This window comes from Ranitomeya imitator, chromosome 6 (genome assembly GCF_032444005.1).
Source record: "Ranitomeya imitator isolate aRanImi1 chromosome 6, aRanImi1.pri, whole genome shotgun sequence".
Lineage (NCBI taxonomy): Eukaryota > Metazoa > Chordata > Amphibia > Anura > Dendrobatidae > Ranitomeya > Ranitomeya imitator.
This window is the reverse complement of record NC_091287.1, coordinates 39,064,432-39,083,020: the sequence shown is the minus strand read 5'-3', so window position 1 is coordinate 39,083,020 and position 18,589 is coordinate 39,064,432. Positions and strand designations below refer to the sequence as shown.

The 18,589-nt window shown below is 45.9% G+C and overlaps 1 protein-coding gene across 2 annotated transcripts in view; it reads right to left on the bottom strand.

Moving 5' to 3' along the window:
- STAM (signal transducing adaptor molecule) overlaps positions 1 to 18,589 on the bottom strand; it is a 34,916-nt gene that overhangs the window by 1,370 nt on the left and 14,957 nt on the right. Inside the window, exons 5-13 of one of the 2 annotated variants that reach the window (XM_069729512.1) lie at positions 17,574 to 17,720; positions 17,146 to 17,236; positions 13,100 to 13,286; positions 11,765 to 11,859; positions 10,191 to 10,279; positions 8,587 to 8,674; positions 2,275 to 2,329; positions 1,536 to 1,689; positions 1,286 to 1,446 (exon numbers count right to left, since the gene is read on the bottom strand). In XM_069729512.1, coding sequence (XP_069585613.1) covers positions 1,286 to 1,446; positions 1,536 to 1,689; positions 2,275 to 2,329; positions 8,587 to 8,674; positions 10,191 to 10,279; positions 11,765 to 11,859; positions 13,100 to 13,286; positions 17,146 to 17,236; positions 17,574 to 17,720 — 1,067 coding nt within the window. Of the gene's footprint in view, positions 1 to 1,280; positions 1,447 to 1,535; positions 1,690 to 2,274; positions 2,330 to 8,586; positions 8,675 to 10,190; positions 10,280 to 11,764; positions 11,860 to 13,099; positions 13,287 to 17,145; positions 17,237 to 17,573; positions 17,721 to 18,589 lie in introns of both variants that reach the window. The other variant, XM_069729514.1, reaches the window with a different exon arrangement.

Sequence of the window (18,589 nt, the reverse complement as noted above, 5' to 3'; positions counted from 1 at the left end):
ATTATACAAGCCTATGCTTTTCTGTTTTTCAGGTGCAAAAAAAAGACTACTGGAAAACGGTTAGAAAAAAACATTTCTCTCGGAGAGAAAAAAAACGTAAAATCTCTTTCTTGGAGCCTTCATTGGGGCTTCTGCGGATGCAGGCCTGGGTAGGAAGATACTGCAGTCGGTGGTTTCGCACCGGCCAACCTAGTTCTCTATTCTTATTTTCCCGCCCTGGGGACTGCTTTTGGACGTCCCATGGTTACCAGTGTCCCCCAATGAAGTGAGAAAGAAAGAGGGATTTTGCACCAACTGAGTTGCCTGGTGCCTGTCGGAGGCTGTATACTGCCGGGGAGGAGATACTTCTTCTTTATTTGCATCGTGTCAGCCTCCCAGCGACAGCAGCATACACCCATGGTTCCCCAATGAAGCGAGAAAGAAACACTGACCACCAAAAACGACACAGAATAAACCACACTAAGATCAGTGCTTTGGGATGCCCATCAATACGGCAATGCTGAGCCCAGATCTTGAAATAAGCAGAGGAGAACAACTTCAACTTCTGCTCTATTCCTTGTCAATGGGGTCAGTGGAAACAGCAGAGCACGGCGCTCCATTTTTACCAGCAGTACTATAGATAATGAATGACGCAGAGGTCAAGCATGTCAGTTTGCATGTTCTCCCCGTCTCTGCGTGGGTTTCCTCCGGGTTCTCCGGTTTCCTCCCACACTATAAAGACATACTGATAGGGAATCTAGATTGGGACAGTGATGATAATGTCTGTAAAGAACTGTTAAAAATAATGGCGCTATATAAGCGAGTAAAAATAGTAAAATAGATAACATATACACACACCATGTAATCTCAGAAGATGGAACCAGAACCTTTTCACCAATGTTATATAAAATGAATTGTACTGTACAAAAAATGTTTTAAAGGGGTTGGCCAAAACTTTATTTGTCCTAAAATAAAAAAAATAAAATAAAAAATGACACACTCATCTCTGACCGCTGCGAGCAATTAGTTTGCCCAGATTGTCTGCAGCAGTCACACGACCCTTCCCACCACAGCGAAGAGATGGACAGCAATGCTGAGGAGCAGTAAGGTCGGGATAAAGGGACGCCGACGCTGATGTTTATAGCGGGTCATGATGAAGCTGCTGCCAGGGATTACTCCCATCATCTTCTTCTACAATAGTGGTACGTGACATAGGGAGAGGCTAATAGAAGCTCCAGTGACCGTGATATGGGAGAACATTATCGCTTGCGTGCTGTGTAAAAGAACAAAAATATATTCACGTTACTTATAGGAAGCTTGCGGTGACTGGCTGGGAAGTTCGGAGGCCGTAGGAAGCACTGCGGCTACCGGGAGCTGTTCTGGAGGGACTGGGTAGGTCTGTATGGGGCCCATCTGCGTGTTCCCACTAACAAGATAAGTGGCGTTCGGATGTTGTCCTTGATAGGTCTAAAAAGGGAGACAAGGAAATGAAATCAATACAAAAAGTCTCCTCCTGCAGGAGAACACAGGGCGCCATCCACCGCAGATTACAGTACCTGTTGTGCGGCGCCCCCTGCTGGCGGCATGTAGTACTGCTGGTTCTGCATCTTGGCGTACATGGAATACATCGGGTCTTCGTTCATTAGCTTTGTGTATAATGACAGCGCTTCCATCACCTTGACGTTTAGGTCTGAAAGTTCAGAGTGTTTCCTGCAGAACAGCAGAGATGGGTCACGGTACGGAGTTACATTTTCTGCATGAAGGTGACAGTATTATATGAAACGAGACCAAATCGTGGGTCAAAAAGCGGCTACTAATTACGGCGTTCTCCCTTCATCTCCTTCGACTTTTCTGGGAAGGATTTCTAAAAGATCTTGGAGGCGACTGTGGCAATTTCTGCCCCTTTATCCAGAGGATTCTTTGTGAGGTCAGGCATTGATGTTGGGGAGAAGCCGGGATCACAATCTACCAAGTAATCATCCCAAAAGTGTTGGATGGGTTCAGGTCCGGGCTCTCTGCAGCCGGTCATGTTCTACCACCCCAAACTTTCCCAATCAGATGCCAGATAGATTGTTGAGGGTCTCACACTCCCATGCATCAGCTGTGTTTGCCTAGCAGACCCATTCAAGGTGTTTATTTCCAGATACCGATCTGATCGGATGGGTGCTGGTGTTGGACACCCACTATTCTGGTATTGATCACCTATCCTGAGAGCAAGTCATCAATACCGTATGCTCGGAGAACCCCTTTAAGCCTCCATTAAATTAATATAACCAGTGGAGAGATTAAACCTACCTGTCAATATCTTCCAGCTTTTCGTCAATCATTGGCCCCATCTGGTGACAGGCAGCTACGAATAAAAAGCGTTACATGCACTAAATGAAATTTATACACAATACATGATAAAAAAAATATTCTGGAGCATCTTTCCTTGGAGTTATTCCTCATGGAAATAAATCAATATTATCAGTTGCAAGTGTAACACTGAACATTCTCAAAAAGGGGGTCCTCAAATCAAAAGGAAATAGTAAATGTTCATTATCGGGGGATGGAAGGATTTTCTAAACACAGGAGTCAGGAGGGGCGACAAGTCCTCTGCATGGAAGCTTTCTATTAAAATGCTTTGTGTATGCACCGGACGGACAAGACGAATGAGACACTCGGGTGTTGCAGTAAATTAAGTTGGGAAATCTGAATGTAAACGCGTCAATAGCGCTGACAAATGGCTACGATTTATGTCCGGACCAGGGAGTCAGACGAGCCAATCCATCACTAGTCAGCTGGCAGCACGTCACTGGTCAAGGCTACACTTTCCAATATTAACCCCTTCCCGACCTTTGACGCATACGCTGCGTCATGAAAGTCGGTGCCATTCCGACCCATGACGCAGCATATGCGTCATGGAATGATCGCGTCCCTGCAGATCGGGTGAAAGGGTTAACTCCCATTTCACCCGATCTGCAGGGACAGGGGGAGTGGTAGTTTAGCCCAGGGGGGGTGGCTTCACCCCCTCGTAGCTACGATCGCTCTGATTGGCTGTTGAAAGTGAAACTGCCAATCAGAGCGATTTGTAATATTTCACCTAAAAAAATGGTGAAATATTACAATCCAGCCATGGCCGATGCTGCAATATCATCGGCCATGGCTGGACACACTAATGTGCACCCACTCCTCCGATCGCCCCCCAGCCCCCCGATCTGTGGTCCGCTCTCCTCGGTCCTGTGCTCCGCTCCCCCGTCCTCCTGCCCGCTCCCCCCGTGCTCCAATCACACCCCCCGTGCTCTAATCAAACCCCCCCGCACTCCGATCACCCCCCCCCCGCACAGCGATCACCCCCCCCCGCACAGCGATCCCCCCCCCGTGCTCCGATCCGCCTGCCCGCACAGCGTTCCCCCAGTCCGTGCTCCAATCCACCCCCCCCCGTGTTCCGATCCACCCCCCCCGTGCTCCGACGCCCCCCCCGTGGTCCCCCCCCACCCCATCATACTTACCGATCCAGCCGGGGTCCCGTCCGTCTTCTGCCTGGGCGCCGTCATCTTCCAAAATGGCGGGCGCATGTGCAGTGCGCCCGCCGAATCTGCCGGCCGGCAGATTCGTTCCAGAGTGAATTTTGATCACTGAGATATAATCTATCTCAGTGATCAAAATAAAAAAAAAAGTAAATGACACCCCCCTCTTTGTCACCCCCATAGGTAGGGACAATAAATTTTTTTTTTTTTTTTTTTCCCACTAAGGTTGGGGTAAGAACTAGGGTTAGGGTTAGGGGTAGGGTTAGGGGTAGGGTTAGGGTTAGGGGTAGGGTTAGGGTTTCGGTATGTGCACACGGATTCTGGTCCTCTGCGGATTTTTCCGCTGCGGATTTGATAAATCCGCAGTGCTAAACCGCTGCGGATTTATGGCGGATTTACCATGTTTTTTCTGCGCATTTCAATGCGGTTTTACAACTGCGATTTTCTATTTGAGCAGTTGTAAAACCGCTGCGGAATCCGCAGAAAGAAGCGACATGCTGCGGAATGTAAACCGCTGCGTTTCCGTGCAGTTTTTCCGCAGCATGGGCACAGCGATTTTTGTTTCCCGTAGGTTTGCATTGAACTGTAAACTCATGGGAAAATGCTGCGGATCCGCAGCGTTTTCCGCAGCGTGTGCACATACCTTTAGAATTAGGCTATGTGCACACGGTGCGGATTTGGCTGCGGATTGGCCGCTGCGGATTGGCCACTGCGGATTCGCAGCAGTGTTCCATCAGGTTTACAGTACCATGTAAACATATGGAAAACCAAATCCGCTGTGCCCATGTTGCGGAAAATACCGCGCGGAAACGCTGCGTTGTATTTCCCGCAGCATGTCAATTCTTTGTGCGGATTCCGCAGCGTTTTACACCTGTTCCTCAATAGGAATCCGCAGGTGAAATCCGGACAAAAAACACTGGAAATCCGCGGTAAATCCGCAGGTAAAACGCAGTGCCTTTTACCCGCGGATTTTTCAAAAATGGTGCGGAAATATCTCACACGAATCCACAACGGGGGCACATAGCCTTAGGGCTAGGGTTGGGTTGGAATTAGGGTTGTGGTTAGGGTTAGGGGTGTGTTGGGGTTACGGGTGTGTTGGGGTTAGGGTTGTGATTAGGGTTATGGCTACAGTTGGGATAAGGGTTAGGGGTGTGTTGGAGTTAGAATTGAGGGGTTACCACTGTTTAGGCACATCAGGGGTCTCCAAACGCAACATGGCGCCACCATTGATTCCAGCCAATCTTGTATTCAAAAAGTCAAATGGTGCTCCCTCACTTCCGAGCCCCGACGTGTGCCCAAACAGTGGTTCACCCCCACATATGGGGTACCAGCATACTCAGGACAAACTGCGCAACAATTACTGGGGTCCAATTTCTACTGTTACCCTTGAGAAAATAAAAAATTGCTTGCTAAAACATCATTTTTGAGGAAAGAAAAATGATTTTTTATTTTCACGGCTCTGCGTTGTAAACGTCTGTGAAGCACTTGGGGGTTCAAAGTGCTCACCACATATCTAGATAAGTTCCTTGGGGGGTCTAGTTTCCAAAATGGGGTCACTTGTGTGGGGTTTCTACTGTTTAGGCACACCAGGGGCTCTGCAAACGCAACGTGACGCCCGCAGACCATTCCATCAAAGTCTGCATTTCAAAAGTCACTACTTCCCTTCTGAGCCCCCACGTGTGCCCAAACAGTAGTTTACCCTCACACATGGGGTATCAGCTTACTCAGGAGAAACTGGACAACAACTTTTGGGGTCCAATTTCTCCTGTAACCCTTAGGAAAATAAAAAATTCTGGGCTAAAAAATTATTTTTGAGGAAAGAAAACGTATTTATTATTTTCACGGCTCTGCATTATAAACTTCTGTAAAGCACTTGGGGGTTGAAAGTGCTCACCACATATCTAGATAAGTTCCTTTCGGGGTCTAGTTTCCAAAATGGGGTCACTTGTGGGGGGTTTCTACTGTTTAGCAACATCAGGGGCTCTGCAAACGCAACGTGACGCCCGAAGAGCATTCCATCAAAGTCTGCATTTCATAACGTCACTTCTTCACTTCCGAGCCCCAACATGTGCCTAAACAGTGGTTTACCCCCACACATGTGGTATCAGCGTACTCAGGAGAAACTGGACAACAACTTTTGGGGTCAAATTTCTCCTGTTACCCTTGGGAAAATAAAAAATTGCGGGCTAAAAAATCATTTTTGAGAAAAGATTTTTTTTTTTTTTCATGGCTCTGCGTTATAAACTTCTGTGAAGCACTTGAGGGTTAAAAGTGCTCACCACACATCTAGATTAGTTCCTTTGGGGGTCTAGTTTCCAAAATGGGGTCATTTGTGGGGGATCTCTAATGTTTAGGCACACAGGGGCTCTCCAAACGCGACATGGTGTCCGCTAATGATTGGAGCTAATTTTCCATTTAAAAAGCCAAATGGCGTGCCTTCCCTTCTGAGCCCTCCCGTGCGCCCAAACAGTGGTTTACCCCCACATATGGGGTATCAGCATACTCAGGACAAACTGGACAACAACATTTGTGGTCCAATTTCTCCTATTACCACTGGCAAAATAGGAAATTCCAGGCTAAAAAATCATTTTTGAGAAAAGAAAAATTATTTTTTATTTTCATGGCCCTGCATTATAAACTTCTGTGAAGCACTTTGGGGTTTAAAGTGCTCAGTATGCATCTAGATAAGTTCCTTGGGGGGTCTAGTTTCCAAAATGGGGTCACTTGTGGGGGAGCTCCATTGCATAGGCACACAGGGGCTCTCCAAATGCGACATGGTGTCCGCTAACAAATGGAGCTAATTCTCCATTCAAAAAGTCAAAAGGCGCGCCTTCCCTTCCGAGCCCTGCCGTGTGCCCAAACAGTGGTTTACCCCCACATATGAGGTATCGGCGTACTCGGGAGAAATTGCTCAACAAATTTTAGGATCCATTTTATCCTATTGCCCATGTGAAAATGAAAAAATTGAGGCGAAAAGAAATTTTTTGTGAAAAAAAAAGCACTTTTTCATTTTTACGGAACAATTTGTGAAGCACCTGAGGGTTTAAAGTGCTCACTAGGCATCTAGATAAGTTCCTTGGGGGGTCCAGTTTCCAAAATGGGGTCACTTGTGGGGGAGCTCCAATGTTTAAGCACACAGGGTCTCTCCAAACGCGACATGGTGTCCGCTAACGATGGAGATAATTTTTCATTCAAAAAGTCAAATGGCGCTCCTTCCCTTCCGAGCCTTACCATGTGCCCAAACAGTGGTTTACCCCCACATGTGAGGTATCGGTGTGCTCAGGAGAAATTGCCAAACAAATTTTAGGATCCATTTTATCCTGTTGTCCATGTGAAAATGAAAAAATTGAGGCTAAAAGAATTTTTTTTGTGAAAAAATAGTACTTTTTCATTTTTACGGATCAATTTGTGAAGCAGCTGGGGGTTTAAAGCGCTCACTATGCATCTAGATAAGTTCCTTGGGGCGTCTAGTTTCCAAAATGGGGTCACTTGTGGGGGAGCTCCAATTTTTAGGCACACGGGGGCTCTCCAAACTTGACATGGTGTCCGCTAAAGAGTGCAGCCAATTTTTCATTCAAAAAGTCAAATGGCGCTCCTTCCCTTCCAAGCCCTGCCGTGTGCCCAAACAGTGGTTTACCCCCACATATGAGGTATCAGCGTACTCAGGACAAATTGGACAACAACTTTCGTGGTTCAGTTTCTCCTTTTACCATTGGGAAAATACAAAAATTGTTGCTGAAAAATCATTTTTGTGACTAAAAAGTTAAATGTTCATTTTTTCCTTCCATGTTGCTTCTGCTGCTGTGAAGCACCTGAAGGGTTAATAAACTTCTTGAATGTGGTTTTGAGCACCTTGAGGGGTGCATTTTTTAGAATGGTGTCACTTTTGGGTATTTTCAGCCATATAGACCTCTCAAACTGACTTCAAATGTGAGGTGGTCCCTAAAAAAAATGGTTTTGTAAATTTCGTTGTAAAAATGAGAAATCGCTGGTCAAATTTTAACCCTTATAACTTCCTAGCAAAAAAAAATTTTGTTTCCAAAATTGTGCTGATGTAAAGTAAACATGTGGGAAATGTTATTTATTAACTATTTTGTGTCACATACCTCTCTGGTTTAACAGAATAAAAATTCAAAATGTGAAAATTGCGAAATTTTCAAAATTTTCGCCAAATTTCCGTTTTTATCACAAATAAACACAGAATTTATTGACCTAAATTTACCACTAACATGAAGCCCAATATGTCACGAAAAAACAATCTCAGAACCGCTAGGATCCATTGAAGCGTTCCTGAGTTATTACCTCATAAAGGGACACTGGTCAGAATTGCAAAAAACGGCAAGGTCTTTAAGGTCAAAATAGGCTGGGTCATGAAGGGGTTAACTAGCCATATACTGCACTGTGCGGCGCTGCCCGTTTACAGCCGGGGGATATGCACTGTAAGTTCCTACAAACCTTCTGGATTTAATTTTCAGACGTTACTTAAAAGGATATGAACACCTTGGAGGACATTTATTCTTTAACCCATCTGTAATGATTTGGGGATGAACATAATCGTTACAAAAGGGTTTGATTAAAAATATTGAACAGCTCGGCTCTTTTGTTTCCCTGGACATTGCTGGCTGCAGAACAATTTAACAAAGAATCTGTAAATGAGCCCAAAAGAGGGAGATCGTAACACTTCTGTAAATCTTTTTCTGAACTCCTCTGTGCCGATTTATGACCACAGACCACATCGAAGAGGAGCTGAACTTTGATGTGGTCATACATCAGCTGAGAGGCGCTCAGAAATAGACAAATTGAAAGAGTTACAAACTTTGTCAGAAACAGCTCGCCGACAAGATTAGCTCATTCTGGAGCCAGTGATGTGCAGGAAAAAGTCTGTATAAGCCAAACGCTACAACAAAACACAAATGCAAACATTATTTTAGCCCCAAAAGGAACAAAAAAAAAGTCCCCAAATTATTTTTTTTTTTTGGGTGCACACAATTTACAGTACAATATTAGTGACCAGTAGCAGAAAATAACAGCGCGGGATCTAAAGGAAGCGAAAATGGCCGATCATCAAGGAGACTTTCTTGGTCTTGTCCACACTGACCTTCAAGGTGAATAAGATCTGCTGGATCTGGTAATCCATCGGAGGGATCTGCGCTCTGTAACATCTGTAGTAACTGATCCATTTTTTCCTACAGACAAGAAAACGGAAGAATTAGTGGATGTGTAACTGCCAAAAACGAACCCAATTAAGTTTGGCCCAAAGTAAAATGGTCACTGAAGTTTCAGATAATTTAGTCTCACGTGGTGTCCACCGCATCTATATATGTGTGCTTACGGCGATGCAGGGCAGCCTGCAGAAACCGCTCTGTAACATCTGCTGGATGACAAATCTCACAACCCAATCCCCTCTTCTCCCACTGCACTTTACTGCAGGAGGAGGCGGCATAGTTTCTGCTGGTGGGGGGTCCCTCTCCCCCCACGATTGGCCATCCTTCCCAATGATGGGAGGCTTCCCTCGCGAGTGGCCATCCTTCTCGCTGGTAGGAGGGCCCCCCGCGAATGGCCATCCTTCCCGCTGGTGTGAGGCATCCCCCGCGAATGGCCATCCTTCCCGCTGGTGGGAGGCTTCCCCCATGAATGGCCATCCTTCCCGCTGGTGGGAGGCTTCCCCCATGAATGGCCATCCTTCCCGTTGGTGGGAGGCTTCCCCCATGAATGGCCATCCTTCCAGCTGGTGGGAGGCACGCCCAGCAAGTGGCCATCCTTCCCGCTGGTGGGAGGCAACCCACGAGTGGCCATCCTTCCCGCTGGTGGAAGGCACCCCACGAGTGGCCAAACTTCCCGCTGGTGGGAGGCATCCCCCGCGAATGGTCATCCTTGCCGCAGGTGGGAGGCTTCCCCCATGAATGGCCATCCACCCCCTCCCCTCCAACCCCCCTCCCCCCCCCCTCCCCCCCAACACCCCTACCCCCCCCCCCCCCTCCCCCGCGAGTGGCCATCCTTCCTGCTGGTGGGAGGTACCAAGGGGCAACAAATAATTTTCAAGAGACTCTGGCACTGCAGACATGTCCGCACAGGATGGTAAAAAGGAGCACAGAAGAATTGTACCACTGGAGGGGAATTTCCTGATTTTTACACCCCATCTGACTTGTAAACTAAACGTAATGGGAAATTAACAACATACCTTGACAAAATAAGCAGGTCGACTTCTACTGCAGCGTTATCCCAGATCACATGGGTTCCATGTAGCACAAGGTCAGCCACTTATCTGCTAGTATCCCGCTGTGGATTTTTTCCCATTAATCTACCTGTTAAATTCCCAGTGTATCCACTGTGGGTCAACATACCCTTAGGACAAGGTTCCTGTGGCGCTCCAGGTGTGGCAAAACCCCACAACTCATCATGCTCTTAACAGCTGATCAGCGGGGGCGCCAAGTGTCGGACCCCCACCGGACTGCTATTGATGACTTATTCAGCAGAGAGGTCACTGTCCTATGCCAGGACAATCCCTTTAACAGTCTCACAGGCATACATGGTTGTGGAGTGTGGGTCAAGAGACTGGCAGCCATCACAGTGTGTGCTCCGACACTGGCCTCAGAGCTTAAGGAAAAGTACAATTGACAAAGCGGAGTTGGTACCGCTCAGCAGAAACTAAGTTCCCCTTCAATCCCATACATCACCCCATCGCCATACATGACGGGTTACCTCATCGATGTACACCGGCTCTGGCTCGGGTTCTATTGTCTCCACTTGGACTTCATCACTGAATTGAACGGTCTTCTTTTCAGTCTTCACTGGAGATAAAGAGAGGAATTTATGACAAGTGCAGCTGTACGAAAACCATTCACTTTACCATACCATAGAATGTACTGAGAAATAGGGGAAAAATATCCAAGTTTGGTGGAATGGTACAAAGATGGCAATTGTGTGGACTGTCAGCAGGCTCCATTGCAACCCATCAGCTCTCTGCAATCGTGTTGCGGGAGTGACAATAGACACCATAAAAAAGGTGTGGAACCCAGACTGCATGCCTTAAATGCTGCTGTCAGAGATTGGCAGCAGCATTGAAGTGTTGAAACAGGAGCAGTAATCAGAGCTAGCCCCTTTTGCTGCTGTTAGAGGTTGGAGACAAGGTCCTGAGTCTGAGCCACAGACTACCTGACATGTAATGTATCCGTCATCACGGGAACCGGTTAACGCATGTTAAAATGTATTTGTTCCACGTCTTTATAACGTCAGCTTTTATATGTATGAAAAAAAAAAAAGGCAAATTTTTGGAGACTTATGAAGTATTAATAAATTTGTCGTACTTCATTCACACACTTTAAATTTTGGCAAAGAAAATAAAAGAATAGTATCAAAGAGTATTAAATGGCATAAAAAAAATATATATTTGGTGTAGGCAAAGGAAAGATTGCAAAGCGAGAAGCAAGACTGTCCAAAAAAACAAAAAACAAATTTGGATATGGTCATAAAAAAATAAATTAAAAAAAAATTATAAAACTCCTTGGAGACTGCACTCATTTTTCAGAGTTGGTAAGTGTCGAAAAAAGAAAATAATTCTACATTTTCCTGTAAATTTGTAAAATATCATTTGTGCCTTTTTGGGGTCATAGGTTACACCAAAAACAGGAATAGAAAGGTTTTTGGTTAAAGGGAAAGTACTGCCCTGTTGAGGGCAGAGCAAAGTACTGCAGTGCGCAGGCGCTGGGAAAGGTCAGAGAGGCCCGGCACCTGCTCACTGCAGTACTTTGCTCTGCCCTCAACAGGACAAAGTACGCCTGCACCGGAGCCGTGGCTGAAGATCAGAAGAGAACGTCATGGAATGAAGATGGGAGGTGCCGGAGCGGACCTGAGACACCCATTTGACTGGACCAGCAGCGGGACCGCCCCTGGGTGAGTATAATCTAACGTCTTTTTCTCTTCTTTCAGGTAACATCGGGGGCTTATGTACAGCATTACAGAATGCTGCAGATAAGCCCCTGATGCCGGTGGGCTTAGCTCACCCGCGATTTTCGGGGTGACAGGTTCCAAGTCTATAACTGATGGTATCTCTCAGTAGAGCAGACCTGATGATGCCGGTGTACTTGCTGTGAAACTCCGTCGGAATGGCTGTATAATCATGTTTGAAAAGGTTTTCCTCCTGATAAAACCCCTTGTGGAAATGAGCCACGTGCAGGCACTTTATGCAGCAGGCTCAGGAGCGTACTCCGTCCATATAGCCAGCACTCGAGAGTAATGGCTGCAATCACATCGAGCTCCGATTACAACATACTTACTCATCTCTGGCTCCGCTGTCAGGTCGGCGGTGACAAAATTTGAGGGAAATAATCCAATTCCTTCGCTCGTCTCTCCTTTCCACCAGTTTGGGTCACTGAAATAAATGTATAGGTGTTACATGCACTCCTGCGAGGAGGGGGCAATGCTGGATCCTTAGGCCGAGCTCACACATCTGACATTCACGGTCTGGACTGCCCGCCCGCTGGCCTCCACATGTATAATGCCACTAGCTCACGTTAGGAGAGACCCTTGGGTGGTCCAGACAAAGCAACGACCATGAACGTCAGAATGTCGCCTTAAAGAGAACCAACTGGGTCCTTCAATTTGTATGTACTTCAAAACTGTAAAGTAGTGGGGGTGGGGGCACGCGGAGCTCAGCTGTCTGGCATAGCGGGGTGGGGGCATGCGGATCTCCATCAGCCGGCTTAGCAGGTGGTACGTGGATCCCAGTCGTCTGGAGCCTACTTATGTAGCCATCTGCACTGTAAACTTGCAGCTACGGTCCATCACTGTGATGTCAGGGGTCCGGCGTATTCAGAAGCTGCGGCTCCCCTGGTCTCCAGCCACTGACTGTGCATTTGCAAAAAGTGGTCAATCAGTGGCTGGAGAACAGGGGAGAAGCAGCTCATGAATATGCCGGACCCCTGATGTCACAGGGATGGCCGCTCCTTGGACTGCTCAAGCAATTGTATAGGATCAGAAAAACACGTCCATCCATTATTGAAGCTTAGTCTTCGTGACATTAATGGACCTGAGTTGCAATACCATAAACAACCTGTAGAAAGGCGTGGGGCTGTTTCTGGATGAAAGCGGCCATGTTTTCTAATAATGGACAGCCTCATTAAAGTTTCTGCCTCACAATCGCTGGTCAGTCATATGAACTGTACTTATGATGTACAGCAGAGCCAGAATATTCCTATATACGCTCTACTAATAGAAAGATGAGCATTGATTTCTACTAAAGGGGTATTCTCATCCCATCACTGAGACGCGCCATGTCTGCTGCCGGTGTGTTATTGTCTGCAGCGCTAATGTCAGGCAGATAGCGCTGCAGCCAATCTCTGAGCTCAGTGGCTCATGTCATCATCTCTGGCAGATTTGATCCATTGGTTGCAGACAAAGAAAAATAGATACTGGTGGAGCATTGGTTGAGACTCAGCACTGGACCTGGAAAGGGTGAGCAATGAAATGTTTTATTTATTTTTTTAACCAATTGCAGCCGTGGGTAGGACTTTTCCCAAACCCCTTTAATGATCAGCAAGGTAATCTATTTACCTTTGGAACCCTAAATCTAGTGAAGGGTCCCCTTTAGGGACTGAGGCCTCGGTCCTCACCTGTCATCAAGCACAGTGACTATTTCACCCGCTTTAAACGTCAGCTCGTTATCCTCGGCGGCTTCAAAGTCGTAGATGGCCTGCACCTTCCGGCCTTCGGGCTTGTGACCGGACAAGAAGCTCGTGCTCGGGTACAGAGCGGACACCGCCCCGGGTTGTTTCTGTTCTTTCAGGGATAATTCGATTGCTGCAATGTAATAAAAGTATAGTCAGAGGTCTCCATGTCTCTGCGCGGCCTGACCCTAAATTCTCACTTGCTAGTCCCCTCGGCAAGTCAGAAGTTATAATATCCTGCATTACCAGATAGTAAAAGATAATTTGTTTTGAGATCCATAACTTTTCTTTTAATGATCTCCTGGCTGATGGAGGGGGGTTAATAGGCCCCATTAAAGATCTAACCATTTAGATGCAGTTGGCAAAGATTGCGCTGGAGCATTGAGGACTTATCGGAGCTGACGGACCGGCTCTACACACCCAACATGTCGGGTGTAAGTCACATTCTAGAGGACGTTAAGGAAGTGATCACATATATACAGCCTTCTGGTTTTTGGCTTGTTTGGCTATTTTGCCCTCCAGTATGGTGCATAAACGACCCGGTTGATTTACATAGGATCGTTTCAGAAATCTGGCACCTAATAGGTCCAGGAGGAAAGACAAAAAAATAGCAGAAGTATTTTTCTTATAGAAGACAGACTGGTGCACAACTTTTTTTTTTTTAATAGCTCTGTCAATCTAAGGTGTAAAAAAACAAAACAAAAAGATACAACATATATAACAGTATGTTTGGGCGAAATGTTTCCTGCACTAGCTACGAGTTTCTGAAGTTGGGTCAGCAACTTAAAGGGCTTGTTGAGATGAGACAATACACATAAGCCGCCTTTAATGACACTTTTCATGCAATATTCTTTGTATATATGGTGGATATTGTGATGCAGTGACCCCTGTGGCAGCTAGGGGGCGCTGTGTGTGCTCCTCGGGATATGCATGGAGGCGTATCTGTTGTTATAATGGTGGTGAAACAGTGACTGGCAGAATTGTAAGTGGCCGATATGTGTCGCAGAGTGAGTCTGCATGGTAAGTCTGATGTAATGTTGTTGTTCTGGGACCTGTAGTCCCACAAGTGTTTGTGTAGTTGTAAGGGAGACTTACTACATAGTTATTACATAGTTATTAAGGTTGAAGGAAGACTATATGTCCATCTAGTTCAACCCATAGCCTAACCTAACATGCCCTAACATGTTGATCCAGAGGAAGGCAAAAAAAACCCATGTGGCAAAGAGTAAGCTCCACATTGGGGAAAAAAATTCCTTCCCGACTCCACATACGGCAATCAGACTAGTTCCCTGGATCAACGCCCTATCAAGGAATCTAGTATATATACCCTGTAACATTATACTTTTCCAGAAAGGTATCCAGTCCCCTCTTAAATTTAAGTAATGAATCACTCATTACAACATCATACGGCGGAGAGTTCCATAGTCTCACTGCTCTTACAGTAAAGAATCCGCGTCTGTTGTTATGCTTAAACCTTTTTTCCTCCAACCGCAGAGGATGCCCCCTTGTCCCTGTTTCAGGTCTATGATTAAAAAGATCATCAGAAAGGTCTTTGTACTGTCCCCTCATATATTTATACATTAAAATAAGATCACCCCTTAGTCTTCGTTTTTCCAAACTAAATAGCCCCAAGTGTAATAACCTATCTTGGTATTGCAGACCCCCCAGTCCTCTAATAACCTTGGTCGCTCTTCTCTGCACCCGCTCCAGTTCAGCTATGTCTTTCTTATACACCGGAGACCAGAACTGTGCACAGTATTCTAAGTGTGGTCGAAATAGAGACTTGTATAGAGGTAAAATTATGTTCTCCTCATGAGCATCTATGCCTCTTTTAATGCATCCCATTATTTTATTTGCCTTTGTAGCAGCTGCCTGACACTGGCCACTGAATATGAGTTTGTCATCCACCCATACACCCAGGTCTTTTTCATTGGCTGTTTTGCCCAGAGTTGTAGAATTAAGCACATAGTTATACATCTTATTACTTCTACCCAAGTGCATGACCTTACATTTATCCCCATTAAAGCTCATTTGCCATTTATCAGCCCAAGCTTCTAGTTTACATAAATCATCCTGTAATATAAAATTGTCCTCCTCTGTATTGATTACCCTGCAGAGTTTAGTGTTATCTGCAAATATTGAAATTCTACTCTGAATGCCCCCTACAAGGTCATTAATAAATATGTTAAAAAGAAGAGGGCCCAATACTGACCCCTGTGGTACCCCACTGCTAACCGCGACCCAGTCCGAGTGTGCTCCATTAATAACCACCCTTTGTTTCCTATCCCTGAGCCAGCTCTCAACCCACTTGCACATATTTTCCCCTATCCCCATTATTCTCATTTTATGTATCAACCTTTTGTGTGGCACCGTATCAAAAGCTTTTGAAAAGTCCATATACACTACGTCCACTGGGTTCCCTTGGTCCAATCCGGAACTTACCTCTTCATAGAAACTGATCAAATTAGTCTGACATGAACGGTCCCTAGGCTAGGCTAGTTATGAGAGATGGGCGGGTCGAACTAGCCACACACACACACTCCCACCTGTGGGAGTGGTTACAGCTTCATAAGGTGACCAGGGTGTGGGTCACATGGTCGCTGAGTGTGGACCTGAATGGTCTATGCTGGAAGGTCCTGGAGAGCCTATGTGTTGGGAGTGTTGTCTCCCTGAGGAGCACATGGTGGGGCTTTGGAGCTGGTGGCCTGGGGTGTTGGACAAACGTCCTGAATAGCACCCGGACAGGTCACATGCCTGTGTGTTAGACGGTCCTGGGTAGGGACGGACGTCCTGAATAGCGCACTGAGTAACCTGTGTTGGAAGACCTGGGAGTAGGCTTCCTGAAGAGCACAACCTGTGTTGGATGTCCTGGGAGTAGGAGTCCTGAAGATCACATGCCAGTGTGTTGGACGGTCCCAGGTGGGATGGACGTCCTGAATAGCGCACAGTAAGACTATGGTCCAGGACAGTCTGTGTTGGAAGCTCCTGTGAGTGGAGTCTTCCTGGAGCACCTGAGAAACTGTGGACCTGGATGGTCTGTGTTGGGGAAGCTACCGTCCTTCGGTGGCTCTGGACTGACTGATGTGTGCCGGCCAAGCAAGTTGGTGAACCCCGTATGGCAGTTTCCCCAGGAGAGAGGACTGACGAGGAGTCAGCAGGTGGAGCAGGAGCTCCCATAAGGTACTACTGACTGTTGGTGCTTGTGATGGACTATGAACTGTGTGGTCTCCCACGGTGACTGAACGAAGTGAGGTTCACAAAGTGAGGTTCGGCATGTTTAGAGACCGCGACCCAATGTCATGTGCGCTACATGACTAGGGACATTGGTGAACTGTTCGGCGTACGGACACCCATGGGAACTAGACGAAGTGAGAGGTCCAGCATGTATAGTGTCCGTGAGATAAAGCCGAAATATGAAGTGTCTAAGATAAAGCTGCAAGTTAATGTCACCGGTTGGTGCCTATTGTGTTCCATGAAGTGTAATGAACTGTGCATAACCCAGTTTATGATGCCATAATAAACCGTATACACTGTTTAAGTGAAAAAACGTGCCCGTGTGCTTGAATCCTGTGCCAAGCGAGTGTTCCCCAATGCGTTAGTGAGCGCAATCTTACAATATCTATTGCGCAGGTATGTCACAGAGGCCGCCCAATACACGGCGGGTGCCAGCATATTGGGCTAGCTCCGTTTGTCGCTGTTTAACCACATAAATGACAATTGTTAATGGCTTACATAATTCAGATCACCCCCCTTTCCTTCCAACATTAAGAACTTTTTTAGAAGCAGCATAAAAAGTGAATCGGGTCCTTAGAAGAACATTTAGGGATCTGTTCACATCTGCATTCTTCTTTTTGTCATAAAATAATAATATTCCACATAAAAATTAAATCCATAAAATGATGCCATGTGCCGCTAAAAAAGAAATAAATAAATAATAATAATAAAAAAAAAAAAAACAGCAACGTAGGATCCGAATTACAAGCATAACTTGCCTTTAGCAAGATCTTCCTCCTCTTTCTTGGTGGCCACAGTTCCGGGGTCTTTAGTGACCAGCGCAGGGCTCGCTTTAGCTTGTTCTGCCGCCTGTAAAATAAACATACAAGTCACATATGTAGGAAACAATATGGCTGACTGCCGAGACCCCCACATTGCAGTCCATTGCCTATGTGGATTTCCCAGCAGATTTAACCCTCTGCAAAGCAAAACCTCCAAATCAACCCTGGATTTCAGCACGATTTTGGTGTGAATGCACAGAGTAGTTCCAGATTGTGTGCCCAGAATCGGGCATTTTTTTCAACAGTACCTCTCTCCAAGCCAGGAGTCCGTTGTATATTTTGTTTCTGAGACATTATCGAACAAGTGTTTATACAGGAAAAAAACAAAACAAAAAAACGTAGCATCAACCCAACGTCACATTCACCTGTGACCCGATGGCCGGGAAGGTCACTCCTTGTTCCTTCAGATTCTTGATCATTGCGGAAATGAGACTAAGTTGCGGGTCGTTCTTGAATTCGTCCGCCCACTCCACCATCAACGCTTTTAACTTTTCACAAACTTTTGGGTGTCCCTGTAGTTAAAAAAAATAAATAAAAAAAGTTAAGTCTCACAATAAAAAGAGCAAAACTACTTATCCTTATTCTAATCCTAAAGTGTCCATGAGTAACGGCCGGGCACAAGTCCGTACTCGTCAGTCTCGGCCCAACTTTCCTTCCGCTCAGATTTAATGAATGGCTATTTAAAAAAAGAAGTTATCATAAAATTGAATTCAGTTTTCATCTGATTATTTTATCTGCTTTTATTTATATGGCGATCCATAGAAAATCTTGAAATATTCCAGTGTTCAGAGGCCACTAAGGCAAACTAAATAAGCAAACAATTCCTTGTTGTCAGCTGTGCTGTGTAGACTTGGACAAGATCAACAACACATTTATGTCATGTCCCTGACTTCAATACGGGCTCCGGCGCTGAGCCCGCATCTTTCCCCACAAATGAGGCTGATTTAATCAGCTGTCATGCGTCTAACAGCCGCGTGTGGATCAGTGCTCCGCCTGTGGCTGTTAATCAGTTAAATCCCGCTGTCAATCTCTGACCTCGATATCTAACACCGGCCGGAATGATGCACGTCGTTCTGGCCATGAAACGGAGCCCCAATCACTTGATAGTGGGGCATCGGTAGGTTGTCATGACAGTCAGGAGTCTGCACAAGACTCGTCATTATGATACTCCGGTGAACGCTGATTTGTATTAGATCGTGATTTCAGTTACTCATGCCCTGCTATGTGTAGCACAGGTGATACACAGCTTTAACTTTTTAAAGGGGATTATCAACTAACGGGAAAAGGTGAAAAATTTAAAACAAAAAAAACAAACAAACAAAAAAAAATTTCAACTGGAAATAAAACAACAAAAAAAACCCAGATATTTGTAATTTCCTCA